At 45.2% G+C, this 13028-nt stretch overlaps 1 protein-coding gene across 1 annotated transcript in view; it reads left to right on the forward strand.

Moving 5' to 3' along the window:
• gapdhs (glyceraldehyde-3-phosphate dehydrogenase, spermatogenic) overlaps positions 1–13028 on the forward strand; it is a 30219-nt gene that overhangs the window by 15460 nt on the left and 1731 nt on the right. Inside the window, exons 2-9 of the mRNA XM_083760966.1 lie at positions 3701–3772; positions 4534–4630; positions 5378–5484; positions 8420–8510; positions 8650–8768; positions 8948–9029; positions 9497–9648; positions 10594–10756. Of these exons, the coding sequence (XP_083617092.1) occupies positions 3744–3772; positions 4534–4630; positions 5378–5484; positions 8420–8510; positions 8650–8768; positions 8948–9029; positions 9497–9648; positions 10594–10756 (840 nt within the window). The 5' untranslated portion in view covers positions 3701–3743. The remainder of the gene's footprint in view (positions 1–3700; positions 3773–4533; positions 4631–5377; positions 5485–8419; positions 8511–8649; positions 8769–8947; positions 9030–9496; positions 9649–10593; positions 10757–13028) is intronic.

The following is a 13028-nucleotide window of genomic DNA, read 5'->3' on the forward strand; positions in this document are numbered from 1 at the left end:
CTACTGTACTGTTTTTTATTCTAGTTTATTTTGCTATCTTTAGTTATAATAATCATTTCTTCTTCTGTTTTCTACATGAATATAACCACATCATAACCATATAAAATGAAACTCCCTTAAATGCTGCAATTTGTAAAAATGTCAAAATATGACTCCTATAACGTCGATGAAGTTGGGACTCATAAAATGTCCCTGGCGTACTAGTCTCGGGAGCCTGACGGCCGCTGTGCTCTGCTCGGGAGCAGTCGGTATAGGTCGGTCGCCTCGGCTCGGACGCGACTAGCGACGGGAACCGCGATGGGCCGCCAAAAACATAATCTTTGATTAGAATTGGACGTATTGATTTAGATCGAGAGTTATTCACTTTTTAAGATTTTCGGTCTCATCCACTAAAATTGGGGAGGGGGGGGGGCATTTTGGATGACGTCCCAACCGGAAATATAACATAGATTGTTGCCCAACAGAGACGCTCCCAGCCTGTGGAGCGATGCGATCGGGTTTTGATATCGATAAAGTTCCGTCCTTTTATTAACCCGTTTTGGTGTTTTAAACATTATGTTATAATTTAGCTATTGAAAAATAGCAGAAGACATTTTGAGGTCAGGCCTAAATGGGTTAATGGTGCCAGTCTGCCAGAAGTGTTGTCGGTTTCAATCTCCTTGCCGTATTAATCTACCAATCAGCTTAAAGTCTAACGCTGTGTTCATGCCAGCGTTGACGAAGCGATCGGCTACACGAAGCTGCAAAGCGATGATGCCCAAAATAAATAAGTTGAACTGGCTTCAACTTAGTTTTTTAGCGCTCCGGTGACGCAAGTGAAGCATCAATCAAAATGCTGTTTTTGTTTCAGCATTGTTTCACCACTGTCAAATCCTTTGCTCCCTTCGGTGAAAGGAAGGAGAGTCTTTCTGTTAACCCGTTCCCTGTGCTGTAACCCATTTTAGACCTGAGTGGACGATTCTACAAAATGTCTTCTAAATCCAAGCAGTTTTCTGAAAAACCCCATTGTTGTCAGTGGTGCTCAACCTTTTTCATGTCAAGGACCCCCAGAATGGCCCAGGCGGTGGCGTAACCGTCTGGGCACCCGACTGGTAATCCAGTCGCAGTGTGCCGCGGGTTCGACTCCCGAGCCTTTACTGCATGTCTTCCCCCATCTCTCTCCCGTTTCCTGTCAGTCCCTTCAAAAACAAAAGCCGCAAAAAACAAATACATAAAATAAAAAAAAAGGACCCCCAGAATTATCTGTATTTGGCCACCGGACCCCCATCTGAAGATGTATTGTTCCAGGGACCTCCCCCACAGAAGCAAAGATTTGAGATCTAAACGTCCGCTCTGAAATGCTATATATTGAAAGATTTTCACCACATTTTCACTATTTCCCCCCAAAAATAGCAGATCTACAAGCTGCTCGTATAGCGCGACACTCGGGTGCCATATATCCACATCCGTTTTTGTGGTTTGGCCGATAATCTGAACTTGTACATTGATTGTATGTTGGCATCCCCCACATCTCCTGCAAGCATGCAGAGAGTGCAGACGCACATCTTTCACTTTTCTCACATAAGGCAGCTGTTTTTTTAGCATTTCTGCCATGGCCTCTCTGGGGGGTCTGTAGTTGCGGTCCCATAGCCTGGACGGACAGACGGTGGGTGGAATGCAAGGGGCCAGTGAGGCACTCCAACGTTGAAGCACTGGGCCCTAGTGGTAAGGGGAAGGACTGCAGGCGGACCCGTGGATTAATGACGAGGAAACCCCCGTGCAGCTGGGCTTTAATGTTGAGCGCTCGGTTGCACTTCCGCATTGGACCACCAAAATTTGGTGGTCCAATTCGGAAATGCGCCCAAAAATGGCGGAAATAGACGGTCCTTCCGGGTGCTTCAAAACGCCACTGAGCAACTTCCACTGACATGAATAGCGGGAGGGGGGTGGAGCTTCGCACCAGATCAGTGCTGTGCTAGATCAGATAAAAAAAAAACCTGGGGCATTGTGGAATGTCTTATCTGTTTGTCAGTGGCACTGCTTAGACCTGCTGCTTGGCATGGATCTATCTATCTATGGGCACAGAGGAGAGGAGAGGAGAGTGCATAGCTCTAAAGTAGAGAAGGAATTGAAGAAAAAATCATACAGCAGGTTGTGGCTTGCGGCAGGAATATCAGTCTTGGCAGACTTTTACAAATACACACAGGCACACACACACACACACACACACGCACGCGGCGCGCACGTACACACACACTGCATATCGCCGTCAAATGCTATTACGAAGTTTACGAACACGAGGAATGTGGCTTCCTGCCCAGCATAATCCTGGGAACACTGGAGGTATTAAAAAAAGGACCCTTCTGGGTGTGTCTAATGAAGCTTTCTGGACGTAAGCAACTGGCAGGAGCAACTGTGGCTGGCTGTCTCTGCTTATTTAACCCGTTCTCAAACATTTTCATGTCAAGGACCCCCAAAGATATATGTAATTGACCACCGAGCCCCCCATCTGAAAATATGTTGTTACAGGATGCTACGTGGATGCTCAGCTGTGACTCCAGAATAACACGTTCCCCCAGCTTTTATAGCAATGGAAACCCCACATAAACGTGTCAACAAGGCAACTCGGCCTCAAGACTTAGCCTGTCTGTATGTTGTATGTATTGTTTTGTAAAAAACAAAGAGTCGTATTCTCTTTCTGTGAAAATTGCATATGATGTCATACTCTTTGAATAAAATGTACTTAAAAAAAGAAAAAAAAAATACTTAGCCCGTCCTCTAAATCGAGGGGTTCCCAAACTGTGGCGACTCAGTGCACCCCTTGTGGTGCGCGAATGCCCTCTAGGGAGTGCGTGACATGAAAAGGGTAACGGCGGTTTGATGGTGTTATTTAGCACAAACGGCAAAATCCGGTAAAACACCGTTGTAAGGAGATGTATAGAGCAGCTGCGGGAGTATACAGCGACTGCATAATAATAATAATAATATCTCAAACTTATATAGCGCTTTTCTGAGTACCCAAAGACGCTTTACATGGGGGGGCTTTACAGAGGTAACAACAAATTAAAAACAACTTTAATAGAAAAAAGAAAAGAAAAGGATGTCTCTCAGTGCAGTGACATTCTGTGATAATTTGCCATAATCATATATATATATATATCATTTTCGGTCAAATACAACAAGACTGAGCGTTGGGGGTGCGTCAGCTAGGTCAGGAGGTAACGGGTGGTGCATGACGGACAAAAAGGTTTGGGGACCGCTGGTTTTCAGCCATTTTCATATCAAGGCCCGTTATTTTTCCGGCATTTGAGCCACGGACCACCATTTGATCAGATGTAGCCTCTCAGAACCAACGTGTATACTAGACTTCTTGTAAATTAAGTAATGCGGATGTTTAACAACAGTTTTATAGAACTCTTGAGGTCATAAAATGAAACCAATAGAAAACAATAGAAAAATAGCACATGTACAAGCTCCCAACACGTCGCGATGAGTTTTATGAGCTTTATGATATTTCTTGCTATTTGTCGTATGTATGTATGACGAGGTGTATATAGGGGCTTTGGTGGTTAAAATAGTATACCGTCTGTGTGTATAATGTGTACACAAGATGTAACAATAATGAATATTTGGTGTTGTGAATACAACCTTCGGCCTGAGCCGTCATTGATGTCAGTGTTTTGACTGTCTGGTGTGTTGTTCTGTCTTCTTGTTGTTACAGGTGAATCACATTATCAATCACATTACACAACCCTACAGCAACCATGCCTGAACTCTGTGTTGGAATCAACGGGTAAGACACGCACGCACACACACACACACACACACACACACACACACACACACACACACACACACACACACACACACACACACACACACACACACACACACACACACACACCCCCTAGCACCGGTACCCAGGCTTTCTATCTTTATTCTTTTATTGGCATAGAAAGTCAACTTGTATTTCGCTAACCAATAACGGTACTTACAGAGGGAGCTTAACCTCATCCCAAAGCTTACCCATAAATGTAATCGCTAAATGCCTGACGACGTGACTATACCTGTAAATGCCGTGCAAACGGGGAGCGATAAAGTGCGCCTATGCGTCGTCGCAGACCCTGTAGCAGACCTGTCGTTGATCCAGGCAGCAACGTGCGTTCCTCGCTCCCTGTTTGCAAGGCACTTAACGGCGTGGGGGGCCACACTGTATAACCTATTCTGACCTGAGATCAGATTCTAAAAATGTTTTCTACATCCTGACAGTTTTCTGAAAAAGCCATGTTTCTACGTCAGTGGTTCTTCGATTTTTCAAAAATAGCAGATCTACAAGCTCGTAGCGCTACGAGCTTGTAGATCTGCTATTTTTCAATAGCTAACAAACACCAAAAGGGGTTCCCGCCCCAAAATGGGATAAACTGCCACTGATGTCGTATTAGATTAAACCAAATTGTTGAATAATATAGACAAAAAAAATAAGCTAGATAAATAAGTAAAGAGTAAATACAACGGAGTGACTCTCTCTCTCTCTCTCTCTCTCTCTCCTTCCAGCTTCGGCCGTATTGGCCGTCTCGTTCTGAGGGCTTGCATCCAGAAAGGCATCAAAGTTGTGGCCATTAACGACCCCTTCATTGACGTGCAGTACATGGTGAGAATAGCACTCACACACGCACGCACACACGCGCATGCACACACACACACACACACACACGCGCATGCACACACACGCACGCACGGCACACACACGCCCGCATGGATTAAAGTTCTCAGTCGCCACTACTGATTTCAGTCATTCTGACTTCTATGGAAGTCATTGAAAAGCATACAATGTGTGACGCGTTCTAAGCTTGTTTGGATAGTTAGTTATGCGTTTTATAAATGAGTATTTGAAGTGGTCAAACTAGCAATAGAATACATAAACTTTTTCCAGAACACCTGATTGATCTTTGGATATTTCATAAAAGCAAAGGTTAAAGGCTGAATCCGCAATTTCTTCAACTGGCTAGCAGCTGTACTAACCTGACTCCGGCAGATTGCGGCAGTATTGAGTTCACACGTTCCCTCCTCCTGCCTGCATCTGGTCTCTCTCTCAGGCTGAAACGATAAACCGGAAGCAGCGGGGACAAAAAATGATTATCTCCATAATAATTTCTAGTTGTAGTCCTGTTAGGTTGTGTTTTACATTTGCGCTGATGGCAGCGCTTTAATACGTCATCAGTATCGCGTCGAACTCACTGCTGCCACCAGCTGGCGGAGTCGGGTTATAGCTGTACGGCTACCAAAAACATTTCGCCCCTTGTGGGCTCCTTTCACGCTATTTCACGCACACAAACGTACGCACACACACCCTGCTCCAGACTCTGACTGCCTAAACCCCGCCCTCCCTCCCCCGCAGGTCTACATGTTCAAGTATGACTCCACCCACGGGCGCCACAACGGCGACGTCTCCTACGAGGGCGACAAGCTCATCGTCGACGGAAACGCCATCACCGTGTTCCAGTGGTGAGTGGTCTTGGACTTACGCGATAGTACACCAGAAGGGTGTGCTTCACCGTCATTAATGGCACGACTGCGTAATAATAAACATCCTTTCCCGGCCGGAGGTTTTTCCACTAACCTTTGAAGAATCACCCCGTCGTAATTGCACTGTACCTCCATGTCATGAAAGTCCCCCTGAAAATAGTCCCATCGTTTGTTACCGAGCGGGTTCCCCAAGGAAAGAATGATTAGAAATTGATAATTCAAAATATGCTCCTCATTGACTTACATTGTAGCTAAAACAATAAGGAATCTAAGATTTTTATGAAAAAATAAAACCACATGAGTTTTGGTGATGCTCTATATTGTCTGAATCAACTTTGTTTGTGTTTGTTTACGTACTAAAAGAGTGACTTTGAGAGCTGTTTTAGCTACAATGTAAGTCAATGAGGAGCATATTTTGAATTATCAATTTCTAATCACTGGAGCAGTTATTTTTTATTTCTTGTCCACATTTGGAGTTGCATCATGGCAAAGTAACTACACAACCCAAACCTCAAAAAAAGTGGTCTTACCCTTTAAAGAAATCATCATTTTGATGTAGCCACTACCCCAGTCTGGGAGAACAGCGCAGCTTATTTTTATGTTTTGATTAGGCGTTCCATCATGCTCGTTTGAAGCACAGCTAGATGGCTACTTCAGCCAATCAGATTGCTTCCTCGCCTTGCTGGCGCCTTGTTGAAAAAAAATATATTCCACATTTTCACGATTTTTCAAAAATAGCAGATCTACACAGAGTGGCGCGCTATGAGCTTGTAGATCTGCTATTTTTCAATAGCTAAATTATAACATAATGTTTAAAACACCAACAGGGGTTCCCGCCCAAAATGGGTTAAACTAGTCGACTAGTAAATCCAGTTTTTTGTCGACTAGTAAACTAGGCAACTAGTAAAAATCACTAGAAGTGAAAGCCTTACTACCTTCCCCACATGAAGGAATGTCCTAAATGGTTTTCCGCCCAATTTATCCCTTTCAACTGAATTTTCGGCGGGCGTAGAGTCTCTGCTTGTCCGGCGGCCGGCTACGAGACACTAATGCACGGCTGCTGCTCGTTGTGTATTTAACGAGCAGACGGGCAGCAGAGACAAGGCCGTTAGCGTCCATTGTTCATAAGCCTGGTGGTGGCCTGGTGGTTCAAAGCTGGCCCAGAGACTACACCGGGTCTCTGGGCCTTTGAGCCTCTGAGGCTCTGCTTCACTGGGGGGAGGGGGGGGGGGGGGGGGGGGATTCCGTCGGACTAAAACCAAGACGGAAAATGTCCGTCGACTACCTTTTTCCACCGATGAAAACTGAATCCTAGCCCTTTAGATAGCATTTTATGTCGACTTAGATAGTATTTTAGACAGACTTATAGCTCGTTACATAGACAGCACTAGAATTGCATTTTTATGTAGTCATTAGGCCTGTCAAAAAAAATCGATTCGAGTTAGAAGCGCGATTCTAATGCCGTCCGAGTCAGAATCGATTCTCATTTTCCAAAAATCGAATTCTTGCACAAATGTACCTGTGCATGCAATGCATTATGGCCTGGGTTTCTGCATAGTGCATTTACTACCAGCTAAGCTAAGCCTGCCAAGCTTGTATTTATTTTACACCTGTTTTAATACTAATGTATTGTTCTGGTATTGAGTGAGAAGAGATTTTGTAACTTTTGTACTGGTTCAAATTTGTGCAAGCTAAATAAATGAGACATGTTCTTACTCTTGGAATTAACCTTTGTGTGTTTAAATCATTCAGTTGATAAAACCTTTACAATTATACAAGCTTTTTACTAAATGTACTCTGCTTTCATGCCAGAAGACTGGAGTAGATCATGCTAAAATTCTATGTAATTGTTTTTAATAAGAATAAAAAAACTGCTTTAGAATCGGAAAAAAAAAACTTTTTTGAATCGAGAATCGGAAAAATCGAAAAGATCGTTTTTGAATCGAATCGTCACCCCAAGAATCGGAATCGAATCGAATCGTGGGACACCTAAAGATTCGCAGCCCTAGTCATAGCACTTTATAGTACACATGTATATTGTATAATATATAATATAGTATAGTTGACATAGATACTCCACTGTTACGTTCTTAGCTTATACACGATTCATGATAACTACTTTTTATATATGTGATGTATGACATGTATGACACGTATTTTTTTGCTTAAATGTAAGTCGCTCTGGATCAAGAGCGTCTGCTAAATGCCTAAATTGTAGGCATCGTAAATTGAATGGAAACGAAATGAAGACTACGCTACGATGACTAAAACTAAGACTAAATAATATACTGACAATTTCGTCGACAAATAAAAACTAGACTAAAATGTTAGGAAGGGACTAGTGGACAAGAGATCCAGTACATTTTAGTCATTTTACAATTAGTTGCATGCTGAAAATAGCCGATCTACAAGCTCACAACGCGTCGCGCTGCGGCGCGTTCACGCGTTCACGCGTTGTGAGCTTGTAGATCAGCTACGTCCCAGTAGCTGCCCTCGATCTCACTAGGGAAAGACCAGGGTCACTGTCACACAGTCCACTACTCCCGAACTACTCTGCCGGGGACTGGGAGGCCTGGCGTGTGGAAGGACTATAGGCTCTGTGGGTTCCTAACCTAAAATAAAACGCTGCCAAAAACCTAAACCTTTATTCCTGAATCCTAAAAGCCAACCCCGGTAAAACTAAGCCTAACCCTTAAACCTATTTCTAACCTTTTCCTAATGCAAATGCAAGAATACAAGAACCGTCCCGGTCGGCGAGAAAATGAGGGGGAGCGTGAGTTAAGGGTCTAATACCCTGTGTGTGTGTGTGTGTGTGTGTGTGTGTGTGTGTGTGTGTGTGTGTGTGTGTGTGTGTGTGTGTGTGTGTGTGTGTGTGTGTGTGTGTGTGTGTGTGTGTGTGTGTGTGTGCGCGCAGTATGAAGCCAGCAGAGATCCCATGGGGAGATGCCGGAGCGAAGTACGTCGTTGAGTCCACCGGAGTCTTCCTCAGCGTGGAGAAGGCCTCTGTACGTACACACACACGCACACACACACGCGAACGCACGCAGACACACAAGTCAGTCGCTGAGCCATTCACGCATGCACACACGTTACACGCGTTCACATAATGGTGTTCAAACTGTGCTGTCTTTGCTCCTCCCCCAGGCTCACATCCAGGGCGGAGCTAAGCGTGTGGTAGTCTCCGCCCCCTCCCCCGACGCCCCCATGTTTGTGATGGGAGTTAACCAGGACAAATACGACCCCTCCACCATGACCATCGTCAGGTAACACGCACGCACATTCACAAAGCAGAACTAGATAATTGTAGGTTTGAGGAAAGAGAGTTGGCCACTGTTCACTGATTTGTGTGTGTGTGTGTGTGTGTGTGTGTGTGTGTGTGTGTGTGTGTGTGTGTGTGTGTGTGTGTGTGTGTGTGTGTGTGTGTGTGTGTGTGCGTTCACAGCAATGCGTCGTGCACCACCAACTGCCTGGCTCCCCTGGCTAAAGTAATCAACGACAGCTTCGGCATTGAAGAGGCCCTCATGGTGAGTCACAGTGTCCGTCTGTCTGTCTAGCGCTTAGTCATCCGGGACAGCGCTCCACGCGTCCCAGACTCTTCTCCCTTCTGGCTCCAAAACAATCATGGAATGAACTTCCCATTGCAATCAGAACTCACTCCAAAACTCACTCCAAGTTTTCAGCCGTAGTCTGAAAACTCAACCTCTTCAGACTCCATCTCAGTGCGTAGCACTTGCACTAGCCCGGACGACGAAGAGCGTCTGCTTGGACTCCTCATGCATAGAAGGAAGCATGAGGTCAGTCCCCCCAGGTTGGCAGAGGAAGTGTAGCGCCCGGGATTACATTAGATAATTGACACTGGGTGAAAAAATGGGTTGCTAAATTGTGGGATAAAACCTAGGGAAAAAAAGAGTGTCTGCTAAATGCCTAAATTGTAATTGTAAATTGTGTGTGTGTGTGTGTGTGTGTGTGTGTGTGCGTGCGTCCCGTTTAGACCACGGTGCACGCGTACACAGCCACCCAGAAGACGGTGGACGGGCCCAGTGCCAAGGCGTGGCGCGACGGGCGCGGCGCTCACCAGAACATCATCCCTGCTTCCACCGGAGCCGCCAAGGCCGTAGGGAAGGTCATCCCCGACCTGAACGGGTTAGTGGCGCAGTGCACACACACACACACACACACGCATTATGAACCACTTGAACTTGAACTCTAGCCCATCATTGTCTCCACCAGGCTGAAGGCATGGGGAGAGAGTATGGTTTGCACTCTGTCCGTGTGTGTGTGTGTGACTGTGTCCGTCCGTCTGTGAACAGCTAATCTCCGGCACCGTTAACCCGGTCGATGCCAAATTTTGCACACACACTCCCTGGATGCCGACGATGAACCTCTGCTCCACATTTTACAGAACGGCCTGTTGTAGCGACTTTTGAAAAACAATTCTTCTGTCCAAAAATCCCTCAAATCGTTACACAGTATCTCTATAGTCGTGTCGTGTGTTCAAGCCGGATCTGTCCGATATTTCATATTCCATCCTAATTGGCTTTCAAAGTTTGCAGGATTGGCCCGTTTTCAACACAAAGCCTCAAATCATGAACGCAGCAATTTACTTGAAATCTTTCACAGACTTTCCTACTAAGCCGAGGAATATATCCCACCCTTTTCACATTGGCCTGTTATAGCGCCACCATTTTTGCAAAACACATTTTTGGCACAAAATGCCTCAAATCATCCAATTGCCATCCAAGGCGTGAGAAGAAATGGCACCCTTTTCACATTGGCCTATTATAGCGCCACCAGGAGGCCACAACCTGACCTGCCCTGGGGTTATTATGTTATTATTATTATTATAGCCCATTTAGACCAGATGCAGATACAAGAAATGCCTTCTAAATCCTGACCTGACCAGAACAGGATACTGTAGGTCACGGTGAACATTCTACAAAGTCAAAAGATTGACCATTTCCAGCGAAGATAGTTGGCGTAGTGTCCATGCCCTCAGTAAGTTGACAGAAGTCTCTCTCTCTCTCTCTCCCCCCCTCAGTAAGTTGACAGATGTCTCTCTCTCTCTCTCTCTCTCTCTCTCTCTCTCAGTAAATTGACCGGCATGGCGTTCCGTGTCCCCGTGTCCGATGTGTCCGTGGTTGACCTGACCTGCCGTCTGTCCCGCCCTGCGTCCTACGCTGAGATCAAGCAGGCAGTGAAGGAGGCCTCAGAGGGCCCCATGCAGGGCGTGCTGGGATACACCGAGGACCAGGTAAACAAAAGAATCACATTTTGGCACACGCAGATCCGACACACCAAAGGTCCCGAATCGCGGGGACATGCGATGCGATGCGAAAATGCGATGGTCCGACATGCACTGCTCCCGTGCGTTGCGGTTATGGTTAGGTTAGGGATTGAGGTTTTGGATCAATAGTATGTCGGAACTAAAGCCTGCACCCCATTTTGGTCACACATAACCTATAGGTCTTCATAACTCATTCACTTTGATCAAAAATGCAGCCTGGAAGAAGAATCGGAGATATTAGGATTCTATAAAAACTCTGTTCCCATAGCCAGCGGACATTTCAGTTTCCCCCCCCCCCCCCCCCCCCCCGGATTCAGTGTTGTTTTCGTCGACTAAAACCAAGACGAAAAATGTTCGTCGGCCACCTTTTTTTCACTGACGCACACTAAATGGAAGACTAAATATACTGACAATTTCCTCAACAAATAAAAACTAGACTAAAATGTTAGGAAGGGACTAGTGGACAAGAGATCCAGTATAATTAATTTTACAATTAGTTGCATTAAAGTTCTCAAACTCTGCCCGAACCCGACCAGGCCCGACCAAGCCCGACCCGACCCGACGTTTTAGGGCCGGGCCGGGCCCAAAAAATATGCTAATTAGTCGGGCCGGGCCGAGCCTCGGGCTCTGTGATTTTCCGCAATTTTGTTCATTTTTTTTTTTTTTTTTTTTAAGTGTTATTATAATAAAAATAGCAATTATGTTATTTGTGTAATGTGATTGTGTATACGTGTATGCATTTATTATGAAGAGGGCTGCGCTAGGCGATTCACTTGTGACAGGAGGAGGACTGGAGACGGGGTCGCATCGCACTGGCATTTCAGACTCGGAGGCCTCGTACACACATGTCAAACCACGTGACTTCCATTAGAAAAGCATTGAGAATGAGGCGGCCATGAAACACAGACAGAACAGATCATGTCAGTCCAGCATGTGTGTACGAGGCCAGAGCAGCATTGTAGCCTGCCCCGCGCGCAGGCAGTAGACTAGAGAACAGTGAACGGTGAGAGACTTGCGTTCCTTGCTACCGCTGGTTTCCCTCTGGTTTGCGCACCAAACGAGCTACTAACCACCAGTTAACTTGCCAAGTTGCCATATGCTTAAATATTTTATCAAATCAATCGGATTATCACAGCTGAAGAAGCGTCAGGTTTTCGTCATGTTGCACTGAGAGTCTCGTTAACCCAGCTGGCTGCGATGAATAAAACCTAATTATTAATCAACGTCACCAAACGATCCATGATGGTGATATATAACTTATAGCTACACGTAAAGCAACTTCACTTCAGAGGAAACTAAGGGAGGGAGCTGCAGCAGATATTCGTGTTTACTCACCAGTCACCACCACCACTGTATGGAATCCATTAGAATGATTGGAAATGGAAGTTATGGAACATTAATAGCCTATTCTAACGTGAGTTACATACATCCTTTATTTCGATAAATCCGCTGATCTCCGTTCTCACTTTCACACTGAAACACGGCGCCGCTGAGCTGCCATTTAGTGCTGCTTTTTTTTCTCTCTCTTTTTTTTCTTTCGGGCTTTTGTTGGGCTTCGGGCTTAACATTATGGCAATTTTTAGGGTCGGTCCGAGCCTCGGGCCCACCCAGTTAGGGTAGGGTCGGGCCGGGCCATAATTTTTGGGCCCGTTGAGAACTTTAAGTTGCATGCTGAAAATAGCCGATCTACAAGGCTTGTAGATCGGCTATTTTCAGCAAGTGACAAAAATAAGTCATTACGACTTTCCAAAATGCATTTTAGTCGACTAAATCAAGTGTAGATTTAGTCGACTAAAATCCTATGATATTTAAAGTCGACTAAAACTAGACTAACACTAAAACATTCCGGGTGACTAAAATGTGACTAAAACTAAATGAAAACTATTCAAGAGACTACGGCTAAAGCTAAAATGGAAATTTACTGGCAAAAACAACTCTGCCCGGATTCTTTGCACGGCACCCTGGAACGTACCAGAGAGGTTACAGGCGCTGGGCAGAACAGAGCTGTGAACAACAGTAATCAATACAAATCACACCGTGTGAACTGTGAAGGGGGGCGCGATCATAATCATCGTACATCATGATGACGTAACATGTCTATTTGCTCAGACACTATATGGCCTTTGTTACTATGTCACACAAAAATAGACACAAAGCCGATTTGCCCGATTTTAAAACAAACATTGAACTAAAAACAAACATTAAACGGCTATAGCGCCCCTCAAAAAGGTTTTTATTT

Source organism: Protomyctophum parallelum (assembly GCF_964188405.1).
Source record: "Protomyctophum parallelum genome assembly, chromosome: 3".
Lineage (NCBI taxonomy): Eukaryota > Metazoa > Chordata > Actinopteri > Myctophiformes > Myctophidae > Protomyctophum > Protomyctophum parallelum.